The sequence below is a fragment of the Dromiciops gliroides genome, chromosome 1 (assembly GCF_019393635.1).
Source record: "Dromiciops gliroides isolate mDroGli1 chromosome 1, mDroGli1.pri, whole genome shotgun sequence".
In the NCBI taxonomy this organism is placed as follows: domain Eukaryota; kingdom Metazoa; phylum Chordata; class Mammalia; order Microbiotheria; family Microbiotheriidae; genus Dromiciops; species Dromiciops gliroides.
Window position 1 is genome coordinate 651,873,134 of NC_057861.1, and position 23,073 is coordinate 651,896,206.

Sequence of the window (23,073 nt, forward strand, 5' to 3'; positions counted from 1 at the left end):
GGAAGAGGACCCACAAACCAAGGGCTTTGATGAGAGTATCTCTAAGAGTCCTTCTAGCCCTAAAATTCCCTGATATAAAGACACAATCCAGTTAGGCCTATGGTAAAAAGGACCCCACTTCCTCTGAGGCAAGACTGACTACTTAGATTTTTTAAATCACTTGACTTTCTATTCCCAAATACACAGAATTTCTGTTTTCTCCTACTTGACTAATAGTGTGGAATAAAGTAGATTTGTTCACTGTCACTGCAGTAATTTCCCACAGATGTCACTCTTAAGCTCGGCCCTCTCCCTTCGAACAGCCAGGTTGTTTTCTGTTTCACTTCTCCTTCTCCTTTCACATTTCCTATTCAATGAAGAGCCTAGGGATTTATGTATCGAGGGATTATGCATGCAAATAGGAAAGCATTGTAGAAACCAGGTTTGGGGAAAAGGGAAAAACCTGTAGCCAGGAACAAATCATGCGTCTGCATGGCTTATGGGGGTGGGGGTGGGGGAAGCATTCTATGACAGACTCTTTCCTAGAGCATCCTGGGCACTGTGTTGTGTTGTTGTTTATGAATTGTCACGGGAGCCACCAGCTGTCATCATGAAAATCTTTTATTGGCACCCTGTAAATATTAAATCACCATGCTAAAATCAGACCATGTGTAGCAGCAGCTGATGCCATTTTATGGGGACAATCTCCGAGAGCCAACAGAAGTATTGCACTACAATTCCCATGATTCCTGTTTCCTACAGCTCCCCTAAAGCATGAAGCTCTGCTCCAATTTTTAACTCTTTAATTATGGCAGAAGGGAGTTTTACTGATCACTTACTCCAGGAGTAAATCTTATTCCACAAACCATTTTTTGTTGTTGTTGTTGTTGTTAATGATGTGTTTTCTCTTGGCTCATAATAATCACTGGAATTTGGGTGGTGAGAATGAGAGCAGGATGGTTTTCTTTGATGTTGTCCAGGGGGGGAAGGAGGGACATTTCACCCTTCTCAGAGTTAAAGAATGCGTGGGAGATCCCCAGGAAAGCTGTATGACCTGTCTGTTTCACCTTAGCTTGTGTGGGCCAAAAGGAATGAATGTCTTCTCCCTTGCAAAATGAAAACTTGGCTTTTCATCTTTTGTGAAATCCACCCTAGGCTTGCCCTAGCCTGCCTACCTACAAAGTATGATTTGAGGAGTGTCAGAAGTGTCATCTGCTTCCCAAAATATCTTCTCTACCAGCCTGCCATGTTGCCTGAAATTTCCACCATTAAAGTTACTCTTTAAGGTATTATGTCTATTCAGCTCCTTTAAAATATATTAACTGAGGAAGAGTAACATTATTATACATCAGGTTGGCTTGCTGTTTAGTCGTGAGTGATTTGGAAGACAAGCAAGGTAGGTTTGGGTTAGCAGGGAAGAAAGTCAGGAAAAGTTTAGTTTAGAGAATTCTCAGCTGCTGTAAGCATTGTGAGGACTCAGAGCTGGAGGAGACAAGGAGAAACAGAGGGGAACAATCCGGTTTGAAAGTAGGGCAAGAGGAAAACAAAGGCAATTTTTTTTCCTACTGAACAATTTTCAAGAATCAAGCAACCTGGAACCTACAACCATATTGGGAAATGATTGGGTGAACAGACACACAGAATTACTTGTTTCTAACATTCTTGCATTTGAAACCTCCTTCAGTATCGCATCTTTGCTATCGGATGCTCAGAATGATCCCCTACCATCCAGAGTTGCTGTATCAAAGTGCTATGAATTATAAAGCATCATACAAGTGTGAATTTTATGATGATAATAATTACTATTCCCATCATCTCATAGTCCCTCCAAAAGTTCAGATTGGTATTCATTCCTATTCTGAGATACTAGTCAAAATAATAAATGTCATGAAACAAAATTCTTTCTCTTTCAGAGCATCCCTCTGTGGGAAATGGGAATGTGAGAAGGTGGGGGGAGGATATGGGCCCAGATGTGATGGGGTTCAACATAAGACCTTACCTTTCCCCCTGTTTTCTGCCTGAAGGATGGGCAGAATACAGGAGTCCTTGAAGTGATGTAATGATGAGTAAAAATAAAAAGCACTTACTGGAAATTCTTGTTCTTTGGAGGTTGGGTAAAGAACAGATCTTTCCACAGTCTGATACAAAGAAGGGAAGGGCAATATTCCCTTAGAGGAGATTGGCTCATGCTCCCACCAATGGATGCATCATTGGCAGCTTATTCTTTTCAGAGGAAAGGAACAGAAAAATCAAAGGAATGAAAACCTCTGGCCTTCCTCAGGGAGTTAGGGTAGATGGGTAGGGATACTTTTGGGGAGGCACACCCTTAGCAAACAAGAATTACAGGTTACTGGATCATTTCTTTACTTAAGGTTTTATTACTCAGCTATTCCACTTACCTTTAACGTCCTAAATTAGGGAAAGCTCAGCCACCTCAGCACTACAGTGTGCTTAAAAAGTTAAACCTCAGAATTGGCTCCAGCCTTCCCTCTCTCTAATCTGCATAACAAATCCATGCTGATTCATTTTCCTAAACCTGCATTTTCATTATTATATAGTTTGTCTGCTCAAGAATCTGCCATGGCTCCCCATTACCTACAGGCAAGGGTGTGTTGGAGCCAGCTCAAGTTGGCTCAAGGGGCTTGACTTATTTATTTTGTTGTTGTTGTTTGGTTTTTTGTTTTATTTTGTTTTTGCAGGGCAATGAGGGTTAAGTGACTTGCCCAGGGTCACAAAGCTAGTAAGTGTCAAGTGTCTGAGGCTGGATTTCAACTCAGGTCCTCCTGAATCCAGGCTGATGCTCTATCCACTGCGCCACCTAGTTGCCCTTAACTTATTTTATTTTTTTAAAATCAAATTTCTAAACTTAAGAAACTGTTTATAGTACAGATTAATCTTTTTTTTTTTTTTTTTAGTGAGGCAATTGGGGTTAAGTGACTTGCCCAAGGTCACACAGCTAGGTGTGTCAGGTCCTCCTGACTCCAGGGCCGGTGCTCTATCCACTGCGCCACCTAGCTGCCCCCGAGTACAGATTAATCTTAAAACTGCAGGGGCAAGTCACTCATTGCCTGCAAAAAAAAAAAAAAAAATCTTAAAAGTGTGTCCTGCTTACATTTCTTTTTCCCAGATAGGTGGTTGTTAGACATTTACACACCCCTGTACAAGGTTCAAAAGCCATACATACTTTTTTCATCAAAGACCTTTATAATCAGGTCCCTAGCTACTTTCACAACCTTTATCTCACTACTCACACACACAAACCCTTTGTTTCAACCAAAATAATATATTATATACCTTGTGTTTTCCTGTCTCCATTCTTTTCCTTATGCTATTTCCTCCACTTAAAACACCATCTCCTCTTCCCAATGGTTACCTACTAAAATACTACTCATCTTAATGCTCAGCTTTTGTCACCTTCTCCCGGAAGCCTTCTCTGATGACCCTAACTATGAGCATACCGCAAAGTTTTCTCTGGTTCTCTTCCCTTTCTCTCTCTTCATTAGGCATCCCAAACTCAATGTGTCCAAAACAAAACTCATTATCTTTCCTCCAAAATTCACTCCTCTGAATTTTCCCACCCAGGTTTACAAGCTTAGAGAGTCATCCTAAACTCCTCTCTCCATATAACTACTGTCCCTCACTCCATATAACCAATGCATTGCCAAGGCTTGTCATTTTTACCTCCACAAAAATCTCACATATACATACATTTCTCACTGCTTACAACTCCAATTCTGTCACATCTTATATACCATAGGCCATCAGTCAGTAAATCCTATCAATTATAGCTCTGATCTACCTTTCATATTTATCCTCTTTTCTTCATTTCATGCCATAATTCATGTCCTCATTGATACATACCTAGATTGTATAATAATTTCATTTTTTGCAGGGAAATGAGGGTTAAGTGACTTGCCCAGGGTCACACAGCTAGTAAGCATCAAGTATCTGAGACCGGATTTGAACTCAGGTTCTCCTGAATCCAGGGCCGGTGCTTTATCCACTTTACCACCTAGCTGCCCCTGTAATAATGTCTTAACTGGCCTTTTACCACAGTCTCTTGCTTCTTCAATTCATTCTTTAAACAGCAGTCAGATTAGCCTTCCTACTGCAAAAGTCTATGCTGAAAGCCTATGGTGGCCAATGCTTGATGCTTCTGATGTCCGTATGATAGTTTAAATAAGTGGAATACGAGAGGAATGGGGCATATTTTCCATTTTTTATTTTAATTTTCACTTACCTGCTATGCAGCTTTTTAGGGCCAGAGTAACTAAACTTAGGTCTTCTAGGCCCAAACTAATTCTGCTTCTCCCTTGTGTGTCCCTAATGTTAGAAGCATAGTATTATTGTGTCTTGCTTGAAAAAATAGCATTGTTCCCTATTGCCTACAAAGTATAGTCAAACTCCTTAGCTTAGCATTTAGGCATCTCTCTTTCCGGGTGTATTTCATGCTATTTCCCTGCATTTATTCTACCTGGTAGCTAAATTGGATTCTCCTTGCTGTTTCCCAAATGGACCATGAGCTTTCTCACCTCTGTGTCATTGCTCACATTGTCTTTCCCCGCTAAAATGCTTACCTTAAGGACCATATCAAAGGCTACTTTCTTCAACCAACCAGAAATAATTTCTCCTTCTTCTGAACTCCTTTAGTATTTCACCTATTGCATTGTCACATTTTTCTTTGTATTATAGCTATGTAAATTAGTCTCATCTCCTCCTATAAGACAATAAGCTCTATCAGAGCAAGAACTGTGTCTAATTCATCCTTTATCTTCCATAGCACCTTGCTTATGATAAGCAATTAATATGCATTTATTTAGTTTTTTTAATCTTATGATTTTTCAAACACAAGTGAAGGATGGGCTATTAAAAAAGAAATATCAGTATGGCATAAAATTGGGGGACAAAAAAATCTATCTGCAAGGCTAGTGGAAGGGATATACACATATGCAAGCAGGAGACATGGAGGTCTCTGAAACCAAAAACATGATCCAATTGGCTGAGAAAGGACCACATTATCAGGCATAGTCAATTGACGACTGGACAGCTGGTCAATAGCTTTTGGCACCATAATATATTGACCAGCTGGGAGGTCGTTAACGCTGAACAGTTTTATCCTTATGATCACATCTTGGCCAATTAGATTGACTTTGGACACCAAAGGGTGTAATATTTTTAAATATAAATGTCACATGTATAGCCATGTTGTGGGGATTATATGTATGCACATGTGTTGTAGAATCTACTCTGTTTGACTGCACTAGCTTATTCTGTGGGTCCTGTTAGTTTTTCAGTTACAAAGTAAGTAGGCTAAAAGTACAAACTGATTTATTTTTTAAAAAACAAAAACAAAACACGATGATGAGCCATTGTACTAGGGGAGTCAGTCAGAATTTATGCCAGTTTAATTCCTGGGGTTCCTACAAAAAATCATCCAAATAATCAAATGAATTCTTTGAGAAATGAGATGGGGGCAAGATAGAGGTCAATGTTAAGGACATAGATGCACAGTGGAAGGGAGGATTCCTCTGTTAATGTTGAAATACTTCAGTTTTCCCATTTGTGATGATTTTGTGTTGTTGTTAACCAAGCCCCAAGCCTCCTCAATGAGATGCATGAATATTCAAAAGAGGTTGACTTAATAATCTACAAAGAAAAAGCTGAATGTGTGGGGAATCTATCTATTTGTACAGACTGTGTCTTAGAGTAGGATGGTCAGACAATTCACTGAGTTACTACATCAGTATTAACTGAAATATGTGGATATGTTTCTATATGCTGGCTTGCATCTGGGAAACTGCAAAGAGCTTTCCACAAACACAAGCTGCTATTAGGGACAAAAAGCCATTTTTCATTGTGGCTTCCAGAAAACCACATTCTCCAAAGATCTGAACTTGAGAGTATCTTAAGAAATAATGGAGGGGCAGCTAGGTGGCACAGTGGATAGAGCACTGGCCCTGGATTCAGGAAGACCTGAGTTCAAATCCAACCCCAGACACTTGACACTTAGTAGCTGTGTGACCCTGGGCAAGTCATTTAATCCTCATTGCCCCGCAAAAAAAAGAAAAGAAAAGAAAAGAAAAGAAAAAAGAAAAGAAACAATGTACAAGCAGACACTTGACATTTAGTAGCTGTGTGACCCTGGGCAAGTCATTTAACCCTCATTGCCCCGCAAAAAAAAAGAAAAGAAAAGAAACAATGTACAAGCAGGACACAACAAAGTTCTGGTGATGTCCTTTGTGTAAGTAGTTTTGTGAGGAATCTTGTGAAAGAACTACTGATAGAAAAATAAAGGAGAGAGTCATGCATTGTCCCAGTATTCCCAAAATGCAAAAATACCTAGAGAAATGTCTCTGCTGCACAATCCTTTATGGAGGATGCATGGGAGGATGTGGACAAAATTGACCCAGGGTGAGAAGGCATGAATGCATTGTGATCCGTATCAGTGAAGGGGATACCCACATTGAAGAAGATAGCAGATATTCATTAGGTATTGGTGAAAACAAATCCTTCTCAAACTCAAAGACGACTCATTACTCTGGGAATGGATGCTATACAATAGGTATTTATTATAGAAAGCAAAATCTATTACATAGAAGATACATATTGCCATGAAAATTGTAAAAAGCAGACTGAGACAAGAGCAGAGAGATGGAAGAATGGGAGATTACGAGCCAAAACTAAATACATACATTTGGGCTATTTTACATATGGAATAGCAAAGCAGCACAGTTTACTGGAAAATCCCTGAACTTGGCACTTAAACACTGGTCCATGTGTCAGGACCAGTAAACTTGGGATACAGAGATTACTCGTTTGACAGAAGATCAGGATAAACAGGTTCGAATTCTACTCTGACCATGCATACCTGTGTCACATTGGGCAGGTCATGTCCTGGGGCTCAATTTGATCGTCCATAAAAATGTGATGATTGCATTCAGTAATTTTGAGGTCTCTTCTAGCTCTAACATTTTTGACAATGATAACAGGAGAAGCTTTAAAAAATGCCACTAACTTTTCCAGCATGCTTCAGTTTCCAACACTGGTCATTTGCCCCCAGTTTCATTACATCACTTCATAACTAAGATTCACAGTTTAGATTATTTTTTTTACATTAGAAGAAAAGCCTCATCCAAACCTGGAAATCCAATTTGCTAACCAACACCAAAAACTTGCTCTTGTTCAGTCGAGTCCAACTCTTTATGACCCCATGGATAATACTGGCCATGGGATTTTCTTGGCAAAGATACTGGAGTAGTTTTCCATTTCCTTCTCCAGTGGGTTGAAGTTAATCTACTTATCCAGAGTCGCACAGCTAATAAATGAGGACAGATTTGAACTCGGATATTCCTGCCTATATGCCCAGTGCTCTAACCACTGGGCCCGTAGCTGCCTCTAAAAACCAAACTCTTACTTTTTTTGGTGGGGGGGGGGAGACAATGAGCATTAAGTGACTTACTCAGAGTCACAGCTAGTAAGTGTCAAGTGTCTGAGGCCAGATTTGAACTCAGGTCCTCCTGAATCAAGGGCTGGTGCTTTATCCACTGCACCACCTATCTCCCCTCACACTCTTACTTTCATTAAATCCTTATTTATCTATAGGCATGTAGTTTCTACTAGTGGTGAATCCCCTTTCACCTACAAATTCTGAAGAGTTATTTCAATATTTAATTAAATTCGAGAAGAATTTATTAAGTGCCTACTTCATGATAGGCAATGTTCTAGGCACCAGAGATACAAATATAAAAGCAAAACATACCTAGCTCTCCAAGAGCTTACGATCTATTAGTATAGGAACATTGCGCAACCCAAGAGTTCTCATCCTTCTTTTGTCACAGACCTTTTTGGCGGTCTGGTGAATCCTACTGACCACTTCTCAGAATCATGTTTTTAAATGCATCTAGGATTGCAAAGGAAACCAGGAGTAAGTGAAAACAAAAATGTATTTTTTCCCCATCTAAGTTCACACCCCGCCCTTGAAATCTGGTCTGAAGATCCCAGGTTCAGAACCTATGATGTAAACAGAGACAAAAATGAAAATATATTCAAAATGACTTTTGCTACACAAGCAACAATGTGTGGGTTGCAAATCACCAAAGGTCAATTGCTTGAGATGAGGCCCATGAAGTCAAGCTGAGTCTCTTTGATGAAGGGAGGAGACCCTGAGAATTTAAGAGGGGAAGGACCCCAAACTAGAGACCAACAAAATAGTTCTTTATCTCCATGTAAACACTGTCAACTGACAAAGGCCGAATACAATTGGACTTCTCCCAGCTGTTACAGGTGGTCTGCCATTAAAGGTCAATTTGTTTGCCATTGTTTCATTTTTGGTTTCTGGGAGGAGAGAGCATTGGCCCCAAATTTACAAAATAACCCTTGAACAGAATAATTCTGACTATGTTTTTACACATGAGAGTCAGAATGAAAATGTTCCTCATCTTCACCTTGCTTGACTTGACACTGGCATTCCTCCACAACCATCACCACCTTGACCACAGGGGTAGGTCCAGTGCAGTTCAATAGTAATTCTTTTGTTGTGAACTTGGTAGGTGAACAGTGGGAGCAGAATGCATGATGGTGATCTGTAGCCTCAGAGAGACGAAGAGACCGACATTTCCCAAAGCATAAGTTGTTTTGAATGACCACTTTTTCACAGTCATCATGTATGATTGTCTAAAAAGGCAAATGGATTTCAATTACTGGTTAGGTTCATAGATCTGATAGCTAGCAATAGCATCACTGCACTTAAAAACCCTCTCACATAAGACAGAAATAAAGACCTATGTCTCAAAAGCCTTTCATGTCAGTTTTTCAATAGACACTTACATTTTAGGATTAGCTCAAAACAACTTTCTCCATTGAGTAAATATTTTTTAAAAACTAGCCTTTGTTTTTTTTAATAATAAACATTTTAATTTAAATTTTTTAGTTTAAAATTTTACCCCTCCTTCCCTCCTTCCCCCTTCTCTGAGGCAATAATCAATCTGATTTAAAAAAAAACTAGCCTTAGGAAAGAGAGTTAATGCTAAAAAAATGTTCTACTTCACCTTTTTAAGACACCCAGAAATACGTATTTCTGGATGTATTAAAAAAAGGTGAGGTAGAACATTTAGACATTGTGTTAGATAATTTACTTTTTATTTGGGAGGTACCAATCAAAATTATTCTATTATCCCTTTTATAACATATAATTTTGAAGCTTAAAACATAACAAGCTTCATTCTCCTCTATTTTGAAGAGCTTGTAAATTCACCATGTGGCAGAGATGTTGTAAATACATGGAAATCCCCACTGAGATTATAATATTTGCCACCCCCACACACACACAAGATCCTGTGTACCTGGCCTTATGTGTCCTTCAAAATATGGAAATATTGAATTCTTTCATTTTAATTTAATTAGCAATAGATTCAAAATAAGAGTTGAGAAGGGAATTTGACTGCCTGCTTCTTGTGAGCAATTTTTCTAATTGCACACAGGCAACAAAGCGGTCATTATTATTTCATAATTGACTTGTCATTGTTACATACCCTTGCCTTTTCAGGCAGAATGCTTAACTGCCTTCTACAGTCAATTACCTTGTAATACTGTCTGCTTAATTGGCTACCATTACCAGACTATAAAATTTTAAGCTGCACGGTGTTGCTTCCAGTTCAGCATCCCTGCCTTTGAGAACTTGCTTCTCAACCTGTCACATCTGTAACTCAGACTTCTCATTTTTAATTTAATATTCGGCATGTAGGGGCACACAAATTGGAAGAAGAAGATAATAGACTGTGACTTTATCTTCCTAATGTTGACTAGAAATGATAACCATGAGTTAGTTCATGTGACAAGAATTGGGAGCACTATTTGGAGGTATGGAGGTAATATGTTTCTTCTCTGCTATCATATAGAATTTGCAATCCTCTCACATCTCACCTTGACACAAAAGGAAGAGTCAAGCCCATTTCTAGTAATGTTAATTATTAGTATTTTGTTACCATTGTCACTTCTACCTTTGCACCCATTAGCCAGGCCTCACGATAACGCTAGAAAAATCTCTGAGGAAATTGCTGAAGGAATAATAATAATTAAAAAGTAATGCCTTACACAGTTTAATAGTTACAAACGCATTTCCCATACATTATATCAGCAAAGTCACAGCTTTAAATGAGACTTTGGTTTATGACTGAGAACCAAAACTGTGAGGTCAAAGGGAACAAGTGAACTCAGTTCTGAGATCCTCTGCTTCATTCTAGTACTTACCTGGGAGAAGGGTACTGTCCTACAGGTCTCCTGGTATACTTCATCGCTTTTGATGGGCAAGATGACCTCCTGTGAAGCCGAGCTCTTTCTAAACAAGAAGTACTGCCAGAATTTTTGTGCTTCTTCCTGGAGATGGGGGTTCTCAATTTCCTTGCCATCAGGCTCGGCATTTGCTGGGGTCCTAGGTCTGAAGGCCTCTTTAGCAGGATCCCTTATTTCTAGATGCCTTTCTGGCTTCTGTTTCTCAGAGGTATACATAAACCTGAACAACATTTCTCTTTGCTCTTTGGGAGCTTCTGTTAGCTCAGGGTCTATCAGGTGGGGTATGGCTACAAACAAGTCTGGCTTTTCTTGGGCATCCTCGAAAACATCAACAGATAGTGCTCCAAGGCCTTGATCATTGGAAGCGTGAGACGGATGCTGGGTTCTCTTGTCCCTGCTTTGTAGCATTCGTTGCCTGGCCTCTCCCAGCCCTGAGATCATAAGCAGCTGAAGCAGCAGAAGATACATGCTTCCTTCAAGTTATTTTCTAATTTCTAAGAAAGCAGGGGGAAAGGAAAGACCCGGCCAATCCAGTGGATTTTGACTGGAAGGGAGTAGTGGCTATATATAACACTTCCTTGGTGATGGTGGGAAAGCAGGTGGCCTAGAGTCTGACAAAATAAACAGATTTCTTGTTGACTTCAATTATGAAGTGCTAATGGCTTCCTGCTTTTTTTGTATGTGTTTTGTGTATTTTTGAAGACCTCAGTGAAAGCCTTTTACCTAGGGGGCAATTAGCTGAACAGTTTAGATGCATTGTTTAGCTATTGTCTAGGAACTAAGGGAAGTTTTAAAATGTTTATTGGCTCAATCAACTGATTGTTGGGCTTTATTTCCCATACTATAAACCAAGAAGTGTTATCGACAGCTGGTTCGTTATGCATTGTACTGTATTGAGAAATAGTTCAAGAATCAATTATCTTTTTCTCAGGAAATACACTTTCCAAGGTGGGATTTTGGGGTGTCTCCTGTGTCGTAACAAAATGTGTCAATACATTTTAAAAACAATTGTAGGGGAAGAGAGAATTCGTATTTTTTTAATCATCAAAATATCAAAGACAAATCTGAATACATTACTGTGATATTGTGGAAAGAGTGTTTTACTAACATTTCTCTTCACCCTATACTCTCCTTGGCAACCTCATCAGCTCCCATGGGTTTAACTACCATCTCCATGCAGATAACTCTCAGATTTATAGATCCAGACCCATTCTCTTCCCTGAGCTTTATTTGCCTGATAGATATTTTGAACGGGATGTCCCAGAGATAACTTAAATTCAACATGTCCAAAACTGAACTGATCATCTTTTCCCCTAACCCTGCTCTTCTCCAAACTTCCCTGTTTCTGTACTACCATTCTTATAGTCTCCCAGTTTTGTAGCCTTATCATACCCGTTTCTCCTCACTCCTCCTTGCCTTACATATCCAATCAGTCGCCAAGGTTTTTAAATCTTACCACTCAAAAAGCTGCCACCTTAGTTTTGTTCCTTATTATCTCTTTCCTGGATTACTGAAAAGGACTCTGAATTGGTCTCCCTGCCTCCAGTCTTTCTCCAACACAGTACATTCTACATGTTGCCAACAAAGCAACTTTCTTTTTTTTAAATAGTATTTTATTTTATTTTTTCCCCTCAATTACATATAAAGATAGTTTTCAACATTCCTTTTTGTAAGATTTTGAGTTCCAGTTTTCTCCTTCCCTCCTTTCCACTCCCTTCCCAAGATAGCAAGCAATCTGATATAGGCTATATATTAAAATCATGTTAAGTATATTTACACATTACTTATAGTAACTTTCTTTCAAGCAGATTTGACCAACTGAGACTCGTACTCAACCAATTCTGGGTTGTTTTTTTAATTGCCTCTAAGATACAAATATAAACTCCTTTATGTAACATCTATGTATACATATATACATGCACATACATACATTATATGTGTATATATATACATACACACACATACATATACATATATATATATATATATATATATATATATATAGAGAGAGAGAGAGAGAGAGAGAGAGAGAGAGAGAGAGAGAGAGAGAGAGAGAGAGAGAGAGAATGACTTAGTGGATAGAATGCTACCTGTCAGGGAGACCTGAGTTCAAATCTGTATTCAGACACTTACTAACTATGTGATTTTAGGCAAATCATCCTGTTTGCACAGGAGGCAGCTGGGTAACTCAGTGGATAGAACACTGGGCCTAGAGTCAGGAAGACCTGAATTCAAATTCAGCCTCAGAAACTTACTAGCTGTAGGACCCTGGGCAAGTCACTTAACCTCCGTTTGCCTTAATCCATTGGAGGAGAAAATGGAAAACCACTCCAATATGAAGAGAATATGCCCATGGGGTCATGGCTAAACAACACCAACAAATCATTTGTGTTCTTCCATCATCTGGCTCCAATCTGTCTTCCTAGATTTGTCTGCTATTACTCCCCTCCACACTCTCCATTCCACCCAGACCGAATCACAGACTGTTCCTCTCATCCTCTCCCACCTCTGCACATTCTTTGTGCCTCTCTTCTTATCTAGGTCTGTCAAGATGTTTTGATTGCTTCAAAGCCCTGGTTCAAGTACCACTTCTTCAGTGAAGCTATCACTCCTTCCTCAACCACTCTCTTCTACCTGACAATTTATTCAACATACTTCTTTTTTTTTTAACTTTGGGGGTGGTGGTGGTGGCAATGAGGGTTAAGTGACTTGCCCAGGGTCACACAACTAGTATGTGTCAAGTGTCTGAGGCCGGATTTGAACTCAGGTCCTCCTGAATCCAGGGCAGGTGCTTTATCCACCTTGACACCTAGCTGCCCCCTATTCAACATACTTCTATCAAGCACCTGCTATATGCAAAATACAGGACTAGGTATTAGGCATAGAAATACAAGAACAAATAGCACTCTTCTAAGTTCCTTGGAGGTAATAAACGGGTAAGAAAATACACAAAAATGTGAAAAAAGGAGAGATCACTAATGATTAAGGAGATCAGGAAGAGGTTATTTTTAAGGCAGGAAGGACTTTGAATCTGAGCTTGTTAAAAATACTGTGATAACTGTATTTCAACATAATTGGTTTCCTTGTTTGTATTTTATTTTATGCATTTAAACTCATTTCTCTAAGAAGGGATCCACAGGCTTCACCAAACCTCCAAAGGGGCTTTGACATTTTTTTTAAAAAAGGGTTAAGAACCTGTACCTGAAGGAGTGTTAACTGGGCTGAGCTTTGAAGGATGCTAAGGATTCTAAGACAGAGAGGGGAGGAGAGCCGACATGAATCTGTGAAAGGGAATACTGTGCTCAAGAAAGAGCAAGGGGTAGTTTCTTTAGAGTGTCAAGTACTTGAAAAGAGTACAGTTATCCCTTCTACATCATGGGGCACAGCTCTCCCCTGCCAATCCATGTAAAATTTTTTGGCCCTCCCTTTGCACCAGAGTAAAAAGTCTGATTTTTTTCTTTTTCTTTTATGGGGTGTTTATGGTACCTTATTGTATAATCTGGGTTAAGTATTTGGTCATAGGCTCTGTGTTGTCCGCTGGTCTTTGAGTGTCGACTGTGACTTCTGCCAAACTCCCCCCCCCCAAAATACCCATTTATATTCTTAGGCCCACCTGCGATATATCAAAACCTCAATGGGGAAAGTTGCAATGTGGAAGGGAAAACTGTACTCTGAAATTAGCCTGAGAAGGTCAGCTGGAACAACATTGTAAAGGGTTTTTATTTTATCCTGGAGGCAATGGAAGACTACTGAAAATTCTTAAATTTAGGAAGCTTCAGGAAGATTATTTTACATTTTTTTTCAATCTTAGTAGTATTTTGGGTTTTTTCCAGTTACATGTAAAGCTAGTTCTCAACATTTGTTTTTATAAGATTTTTGAGTTCCAAATTTTTCTCCTCCTATTCCTTCCCTCCCCCTCCCCAAGACAGAACGCAATCTGATATAGGTTATATATGTACAATCACATTAAACACATTTCTGCATTAGTCATCTTGTGGAAAAAGAATCAGAACAAAAGGGAAAAACCTCCAAAAAGAAAACAAAAAAAGTAGGAATAGTATGGTTCAATCTGCATTTAGATTCCACAGTTCTTTTTTCTGGATGTGGAGAGTATTTTCCATCATGAGTCTTTAGGAAGATTGTTTTTAACAGGTGTATGGAGGATGCATTGGAGACAAAAAAGATTGGAAGAAAAAGACCTTTGTAATAGTTCAGGTGAGAGATGATGAGGGCCTGTGGGCTGGTGACTATATGAATAGAGAGAAGGAGACAGATTTGAGGAATGTTGTAAAGGCAGAATCAATAAATTCTGACTACTGATTGGTTATGGAAGGTAAAGAGAAAGGAAGAACTATAGATGACTTCAAGTTTACAAATCCAGGTAACTGGGAGGATGGGCAATCTCTCAACATAAATAAGGAAATTTGGAGGAAGGGAAAGTTTGTGGGAGGGGAGAATAATGAGTTCATTTTGGGACATGTTAAGCTTGAGTTGTCTATGGGTCATTCAGGTGGAGATGTTCAACAGGAGCTTTTTAATGCAAACTATAATTTGGGAGACAGTAGAGTTGGTTTGATGAATCTTAGCTGTAAAGCTTTAGGAATTGATGAGATCGACAAAAGAGAAGATAAGAGAGAGAAGAAGCCCCAGGGCAGAGCCTTGGTGGACTTGATCATGATTAGGGGACAGGAGATGGAGCATATTCTAGCAAAAGAGAGTGTGAAGCAGGTGTTCGTGATTAGGGGACAGGAGATGGACTGTGTTCTAGCATGACTCTGTGAAGCAGGTGTTAGACCAGAAGAAGAATCAGAAAAGAGCATTGTTATGGAAACTAAGGAAGGATGTTTTCACTGACAAAAGCTGCAGAGAGCTCAAGGCAGATTTAGCAGCTGAGATTCTTGGTAAACTTGAGAGAATCGCTTCAGTGGAGTGAGTGCAGGATGGAAGAAGCCTCACTGCAGGTTATGCCAAGGTAGAATCCCGTCATTCCCCACCATTGACAAAAAGAGTTATACATTAAAATGGAATCCACAAATTGGCTCTCCGGCTCCTCCCTCCATCACCATTGTAAAAGCATTTCCCTCTTTATCGTGATAATTCAGTATCCACTTGGGCCATGCAGATATTTTTTTAGGCCCCTTCCTAGGAAGTTATGGAATAAAAATGAGGGATAAAATGCTTTAAAAGATATTATCGCTACTTGTGTATTTGTCATTTCCCCCAGAGATCAGAGTCCCTTGAAAGCATGACCTTCATCATTTATCTCTGTATCTCCAACACCTAGGATAGTTCCTTGCATACTATGAGTGCATAATAAATAAATATTTGAGTTTTTTCCTTAGCTCTTAAACATATTTTACAAAATATTGTGATTATATGAACGTATATCCCCTGTAAGTTTCATGATGATCATAGGAGCATATAATTTGAGCTAGAAGGAACTTTAGAGTTATCTAATCCAACCCCCTTATTTTACAGGTGAGGAAACTGAGGCCCCCAAAATGTCAAGCAACTCTCCAAAGGTCACACAGGTAACAAATAGCAGGGCTGATATTTAAACCCAGGTTCTCAGATTCCCATGATTCCCTTTTAGAGAGCTGCCTGAGGGTCCGAGAAGTTAAGTTACTTACCCAAGGTGACACAATCAATTATGTGTCAGAAAGAGGACTTGAAACCAAGTCTGAAACCACCTCATTATGTCAGGTCACTTCTCAAAGTTTTACCTAAACTTTATACATCCCCCAGAGGCTAGTACAGTGCTCTTTACATATTGGATATTCGATGTGTTTGTTAAATTGAATTTTTATGACTTAAATCCTATTTAATTCCAGGATTTGCTCAACCCTCTTGTCAGGTCCATTTGAAACCTGTTGCTTGGGTTTGAAAACAAAGGTCATATTGACCCAGCAATACCACTTTGGGGTCTTTTTCCCAAAGAGATAATGGAAGGGGGAAAGGGACCCACATGTACAAAAATATTTATAGCTGCTCTTTACGTGGTGGCAAAGAATTGGAAGTTGAGGGGGTGCCCAACAATTGGGGAATGACTGGACAAGGTGTGGTATATGAATACAATGGAATACTATTGTGCTATAAGAAATGATGAGCAGGAGGAGTTCAGAGAAACCTGGAGGGTCTTGCGTGGGCTGATGATGAGTGAGATGAGCAGAACCAGAAGAACATTGTACACAGTAACATCAACATTGAGTGTTGATCTACTGTGATGGACTATATTCTTCTCACCAATGCAATGGCACAGAAGAGTTCCAGGGAACTCGTGATGGAAGAGGATCTCCAAATCCAGGAAAAAAAAAAAAGAACTGCGGAGTATAGATGCTAAATGAACCATACTATTTCTTTTGTTTTTGATGCTGTTGTTTTTTTTCTATTTAGAGGTTATCCATCATTGCTCTGATTTTTTTCTCTTATAACATGACTAATGCAGAAATAGGATTAATGTTATTATGTGTGTGTGTATATATATATATATATACACACACACACACACACACACACACATATATATATATATATATATATATATATATATATATATATATATATATATATATATATATATATAAAACCTATATCAGATTACCTGCTGTCTAGAGGAGGGGGGAGGGAGGGGAGGGAGGGAGAAAAATCTGAAATTGTAAAGCTTGTATAAACAAAAGTTGAGAACTATCTTTACATGTAACGGAAAAAAATAAAATACTTTATTAATTAAAAAAAAAGAAAACAAAGGTCATATATCGTAATCCTATCTTTGTGTCACAAACTGGTATCCTGGAGGAAACATCTTCATCTGCCTGCACTCAGGAACATTACAAGCTTGTTTGACACCTCTGCTCGAAAGGATCAAGTTTCCTTGACTACAACAACAGAATATTTAAAAAATTCATTTTCAACCTAAACTGTACTGCTAAGGAGAGGTCGCTCCTCACCACGATGTTCCTTTCATGTACATAATAAATTCACTTGACTGTGGTTATCATTAATTACCCCAAAACGGAACAACAGTTTTGTAGCTCCCTAATAAAAACAATCTGCTCCCAGATCCATACCTAATAGGCACGTTAAGATTTCTCCCAATTTGGTGAGGGCAAATGGACAGCAGGATGGTGGGAGGGGGTTGGGGGGAAGCATCTGAAAACATCAAGGAAGTTGTTTGGTCCAAAAGAATAACACAACTGTTAGAGCAATTAGTACTTGATGCTGCAGAGAGAGGAAGCCCTGAGAGTTTGTGACCATAAGCATGGTAAACCTGCTTCCTGGACCAACAACAGAGTTTAGAAAGCATCAGTCTCATAATTCATCGTGCCTTAGTACTACTCACACTCAGCATGAATCTGTCTCACTCATTTCTGTAGTGCTTCCTGGCACTGGTTTTGAGAAACCCTAGGATATCTTCGATTATATCTGAGGCCCATACACATACACAGTCCCACAAAATTCTCAAATCAAAGGTAATTATAATTTATTTTTTATTTTAAAATTAAGCGACTTGTTGCACTTTAAAGAGAAAGGAGAAGAGAGGTCATGATAACTAGTATTGGTAATATGGTGTGCCAATAGTGGACAGCTAGGTGGTGCAGTGGATGGAGCATCGTGTCTGGAATCAGGAGAATCTGAGTTCAAATTCAGCCTCAGAGACATACTAGTTGTGTGACCTTGGGCAAGTCACTTAACCTCATTTGCCTCAGCTTCCTCATTTGTAAAAATGAACTAGAACTTAACACTTACTAGCTGTGTGACCCTGGGCAAGTCACTTAACCCCAATTGCCTCACCCAAAAGCAAACAAACAAACAAAAATGAACTAGAGAAGGAAATGATAACTTTGCTGAGAAAACCTCCAATGGGGTCATGAAGAGTCTGAAACAATAGCACAAGTAGGTAACTGCCTCTCAAGCTTCTTTTGTGACTGCAGGAAATAGTGAAGGTAATGATCATTTTTCTGTCAAAAAGTCATAAAATCTTAGAGCTGGGAGAGCTAGGTGGCACAGTGGATAAAGCACCGACCCTGGATTCAGGATGACCTGAGTTCAGATCCAGCCTCAGACACTTGACACTTACTAGCTGTGTGACCCTGGACAAATCACTTAACCCTCATTGTCCCATAAAAAAAAAATCTTAGAGTGGAAGAGAACTTATACACTTTCTTCTCCAATCCTCACATTTCACAGATGAGAAAACTAAATTTTGAGATGGGAAAGGACCATCCCAAGGTCAGAAGGCTGATTAATGACACAGTCAAGGCTGGAACTCGGGTCTCTTGACTCTAGTTCCTGCTACTTTACTGTCTGCTTGCTCCTTGCTCATAATAATGTTAATTGTTATTTACATAACAATTGCCATGAACCTCACAGTAACCCTGGGAATTAGGTGCTAATATTACCCCCATTTTACAGATAAAGAAACTGGCAAACTAGTTAAGTGGCTTGCCAAGAGTCACTATTAAGTTTCTGAGGCTGAATCTGAACTCAGGTCTTCCTGACTCCAGTTCCAACATTGTATTAACTGAGTCCCTCAGTCAATGATCTGTGTATATACACATTATGTATATTAATATAAATGTATACACAAAAATATATAAACATATGTATAATTTGTATATATAATATATGAATTTATCTTTCTATTCCCAATAAAAGGATACAGGATACAAATATACAGACTAATATATACATATATCATACATATCCATTTCTGTAAATTATACATATACACAGGCTAATATATTTATTACACATTTACATGTATTATTATATATGTACAGAATGATGCATACACACAAAACATACACATATAATATATACTTGTATATGTAATACACATACACATAACATGCATGTATACATTGGACTCATACAACTATATATAATGTAATCAGAAACTCTGATTAGAATGTTGTTGGTTTTTTCGGGGCAGTGAGGGTTAAGTGACTTGCCCAGGGTCACATAGCTAGTAAGTGTCAAGTGTCTGAGGCCAGATTTGAATTTAGGTCCTCCTGAATCCAGGGCTGGTGCTTTAATCCACTGCACCATCTAGCTGCCCCCTAGAATGTAATTTATTAAAGTAATTCAAAAGAATGATTTCCCCTTTTACATCATCTCAGAGGTTGACTAATCCAGTCTGTACCTGAACAAGAATATGCTACAACATACTTGACAAATGGTTTTCCAGCCTTTGCTTAAAGAACTCAAATGAAGAAGGATCCACTAGTCTGATCCGATCTAATTCAATAAGCACTTATTAAGCATCTACATGATATTATGCTGGGTGCTGGGGAGACACAGACAAAACAAAAAACTGTCTTTGACCTCAAAGAGCCATCGGAGAGTGAAGCTGACAGCTTTGCGCAGCTGTCTCACCTGCAATTCACCCAAAAGTCAAAACATCCCCCCTTCCCTGTGATGTCATTTGTCCTCTTCCAGCATCAAGGACGAACAACGACAACATTTAATATAGGGGATAAAAGTGAATCTTGGGGCTCGGTGCATCAGTCATTGTGCCCACCCTCCTAGCCCTGTTTTATTTACATCTTTCATAATGGGTCAGTATTTGATAGTCTGTTCAGTGTTCACATGTACCAGTGAGAAAGAGAAGCTGAGGACAACTCCAGTCTCCTGAATCTCATCCCCCTTTACTTGACAAAGCACAAGCAATATACCTGAACATATATACACAGCTGAACAAACATAGAGGAAAGTAGAAGACTACATCAGGATTATAACACTTTCATTTCCAATGTGTATTCATTTGGTAATCTCATTTGATTATCATAACAACCCTGCAAATTAGGTGTAAAATTATCTGTCTCTTTAAGGCCCTTTTCCTAAGGAGCTGTTGATGATAGAGGGAAGGGAAGAAAAGTGGGAAAAAAAGTGATTTGTATAAAGGGTAAATTTTCTATTAATTGTCAAAGGGTATAGCTATTGCTACTGTTATAGATGAACATTTTGATACCTAATATGAGAAGAAAAATAACTTTTAACATAATTTAATATAAAGAAAGGGCTTTCAATTGGGATTTGGACAGTTATGGAGAGAAAACAATCTGTTATATAGATTTGAGGACTGGAATCTTTGTTAACACGATGGAATAATGCCTTGCTAGTGCCAAGAGCAATTATGTTATAAAGAATCAGAGATAGATCCTTTGTTTATTAAAAACTAGGGGAAAAGTGATTAAGAAAAACAGTTTCAAGAGCTACACTAACTTGCTGGAGATTTTGGATCTGAGGTATAAGGGGCTCCCCTAATAATTTTCATTCACATGTTTTACAAGTACATTGAGAAAAACAAACAAAATTAGAATCATAATCACTTGGAAATGTTGAGTTATGGTTTCACAAAGTCTTTCTGTGTGATTGCGCTAATTTGGAGAGTTTAAAGTTAAAAAGTGAGTCACAGAGTCAAGAAGATCTCATTTAAGCCAATGAAAACAGGGGAAAACCCCCCAAAAACCAAAACAGGGCAGGCATCATGGAAATCAGCAGCCGGAGAGGAAGAGGAACCTGAGAAATGGAGAAAGGGGCAGAAAGGCGTTTCAGTTGGAGTTGTGGCAGGTAAAAGCAGTCAGCCTAAAGAAGGCTTCAGCTGAGCAATTCCTGATGGGTTAGAGAGAAAATCGATTTCATTTGGTCAAGAATTCTAGGGCTTGCAATTGCCCTAGAGTTAAAGGAAGGTGAAGTTTTTCATAAAGGCTTATTACTCTCTGCTGTCGCCTCTGGCTCGAGAAGGAAATGCAGAGTGGGCTTTGCAGCTGCTTCTGTAACCTGTGTTCCTGAGAGTCCCATTCTATTTGGATAGCAGCCAAGCGAGTAAATAATTGCCTAGACTGTTTTGTATGTATATTCCAGAGATAGCTGGAGTGTTCAGCTCTACTGTTCTCTGGCTTGAAGAGAACTGCTATTTACTTTAAAAGCTAAAATTTTCTAAGCCCCTTTTTAAGATTGGTGCTTAATTGAAAGATATAGGAAAGACTATATTCAAGTAGAGAAGAGGATTTCCCCAGCTGGAGAATGATAAGGAGTCAAGCAATGAGCAGAGAAACAGTTTCATGTGGCGCAAATATATCTGATTGGAATATCCACTAATATTTTTTGGGGCGGGTGAGGCAAGTGGGGTTAAGTGACTTGCCCAAGGTCACACAGCTAGTAAGTGTTAAGTGTCTGAGACCAGATTTGAACTCAGGTCCTCCTGATTTCAGGGCTGGTGCTCTATCCACTGCACCACCTAGCTGCCCCCGAATATCCACTAATATTGAAGTCTGGAGTCTAGACTTCTGAATTACTCTAGGTTTCCTCCTCATGGGTTTTGCTGCCAGATTTCTTTAAGTGTGTGCCCACTCTTCACCATAGCTTTTGTGTACATGGTGGGGGGGGAGAGTATATGAGGTCTGAGTTTATATATGTATTGTGATATATTTTTATTATTTGCTTATTTGCTTTAATATATTATATCTATCATATTTTGCCTTAAGTAAATGGCTTTGTTTACAATCTAAAGGTGTTATTATTGTGAATGGCTTATTTTATAAATATCACACACTGCATGGATGTGTTATCTTGTGAGTGCCTGGTTGTACACATGGAAAATACATTGAATGGGGGGCTCACTACTAGAGTGATGAACTGGAAAGGAACATGGTGAGAAAGAGCAGGCTCCAACATATTACAACTAAGGAACTGACAAGCAGAATATATTATGGGTGGGGAGGTAGACAGGGAGAATTACATCTCCTGAGCTTCAGTAGATTTTTTTTTATGTCAAGAAAAGGTGAGGAAAGAGTTCAGCACTTTTGGTGGACCCCCTGCGTGAACTTATAGGATAGCATGGATGAGAGTACCATGTGGTAGGTAGGCATTGTGAGATGTGATGTGCATCAGGCATTGTGTACTAGGTGCCAAAGATACAAAGATAAAAACAAATCAGTCCCTGCCTTCAAGGAGCTTACATTCTATGGGGTAAATACAAAATATATAGAAAGTAAACACTAAGTCCTTTGTTGCCTCCCCCAACTCAATTTTGAGGAAACTAGGAAAGATCTCATAGAGGAGGTATCATTTGAGCTAAGTTTTGAGGGGATCTAGAGAGTCTAAGAGCCAGAGGTAAGGAGAGAGGGGATTACAATCAAATGGCACAGCTTATATAAAGGCACTGAGACTAGAAATCCAAAGATGGGATGTGGCATGTGAGGATTTGCAAGTAGGCACTTTTGGAAAGTAAAGTGCATTTTTCTACCTATATACATGTCATACATATGCACATAACACTTCATATGTTAATATAGATAAAACTGAATCCTAGTGATAGTATTTTCTTCACAGCCCAATAGAGATCACATATATACACATTACATGTGATATTGTGGTATTGTAAATGATTATCAAATGAGATAATCTATGTAAAGTGTTTTATGAACTTCAAAGCTTTTTATATTTGTCATTCATATGATTATAATTAAGATTCATGTTTATGTATATTACATTGTGTATATAATATACACACGTGTATATCCTAAGAAAATGGATCTATACAGTGTGTTTTAGTAACTACTCAAAGAAAACCAGGCACATAATAAATGAACAAGAAGTAAAGATAAAAACCATACCATAATAATTTGATTGACCTCAAATACTTCCCACTTAATTTTGTCCTTTTTCACCTTTAGGTGCCCCAAACCAGTTTGAAATTGAATGATTCTTGAGATTTTAAATGGAGCAGTGGGACAATCTCCCATTGTTGATAATAGACGGTGTCTACCCAAATATCTACACCTCATTCCTTGAGCATCA

The 23,073-nt window shown here is 38.8% G+C and overlaps 1 protein-coding gene across 1 annotated transcript; it reads right to left on the reverse strand.

Moving 5' to 3' along the window:
* Positions 1-6,598: 6,598 nt before the first annotated feature.
* CER1 (cerberus 1, DAN family BMP antagonist) lies at positions 6,599-10,737 on the reverse strand. The gene is made up of 2 exons (XM_043978498.1): positions 10,228-10,737; positions 6,599-8,652 (listed from the first exon to the last, which is right to left on the reverse strand). The coding sequence occupies exons 1-2, from the start codon at positions 10,735-10,737 to the stop codon at positions 8,383-8,385; spliced, it is 780 nt and encodes a 259-aa protein (XP_043834433.1). The 3' UTR covers positions 6,599-8,382.
* Positions 10,738-23,073: the final 12,336 nt, after the last annotated feature.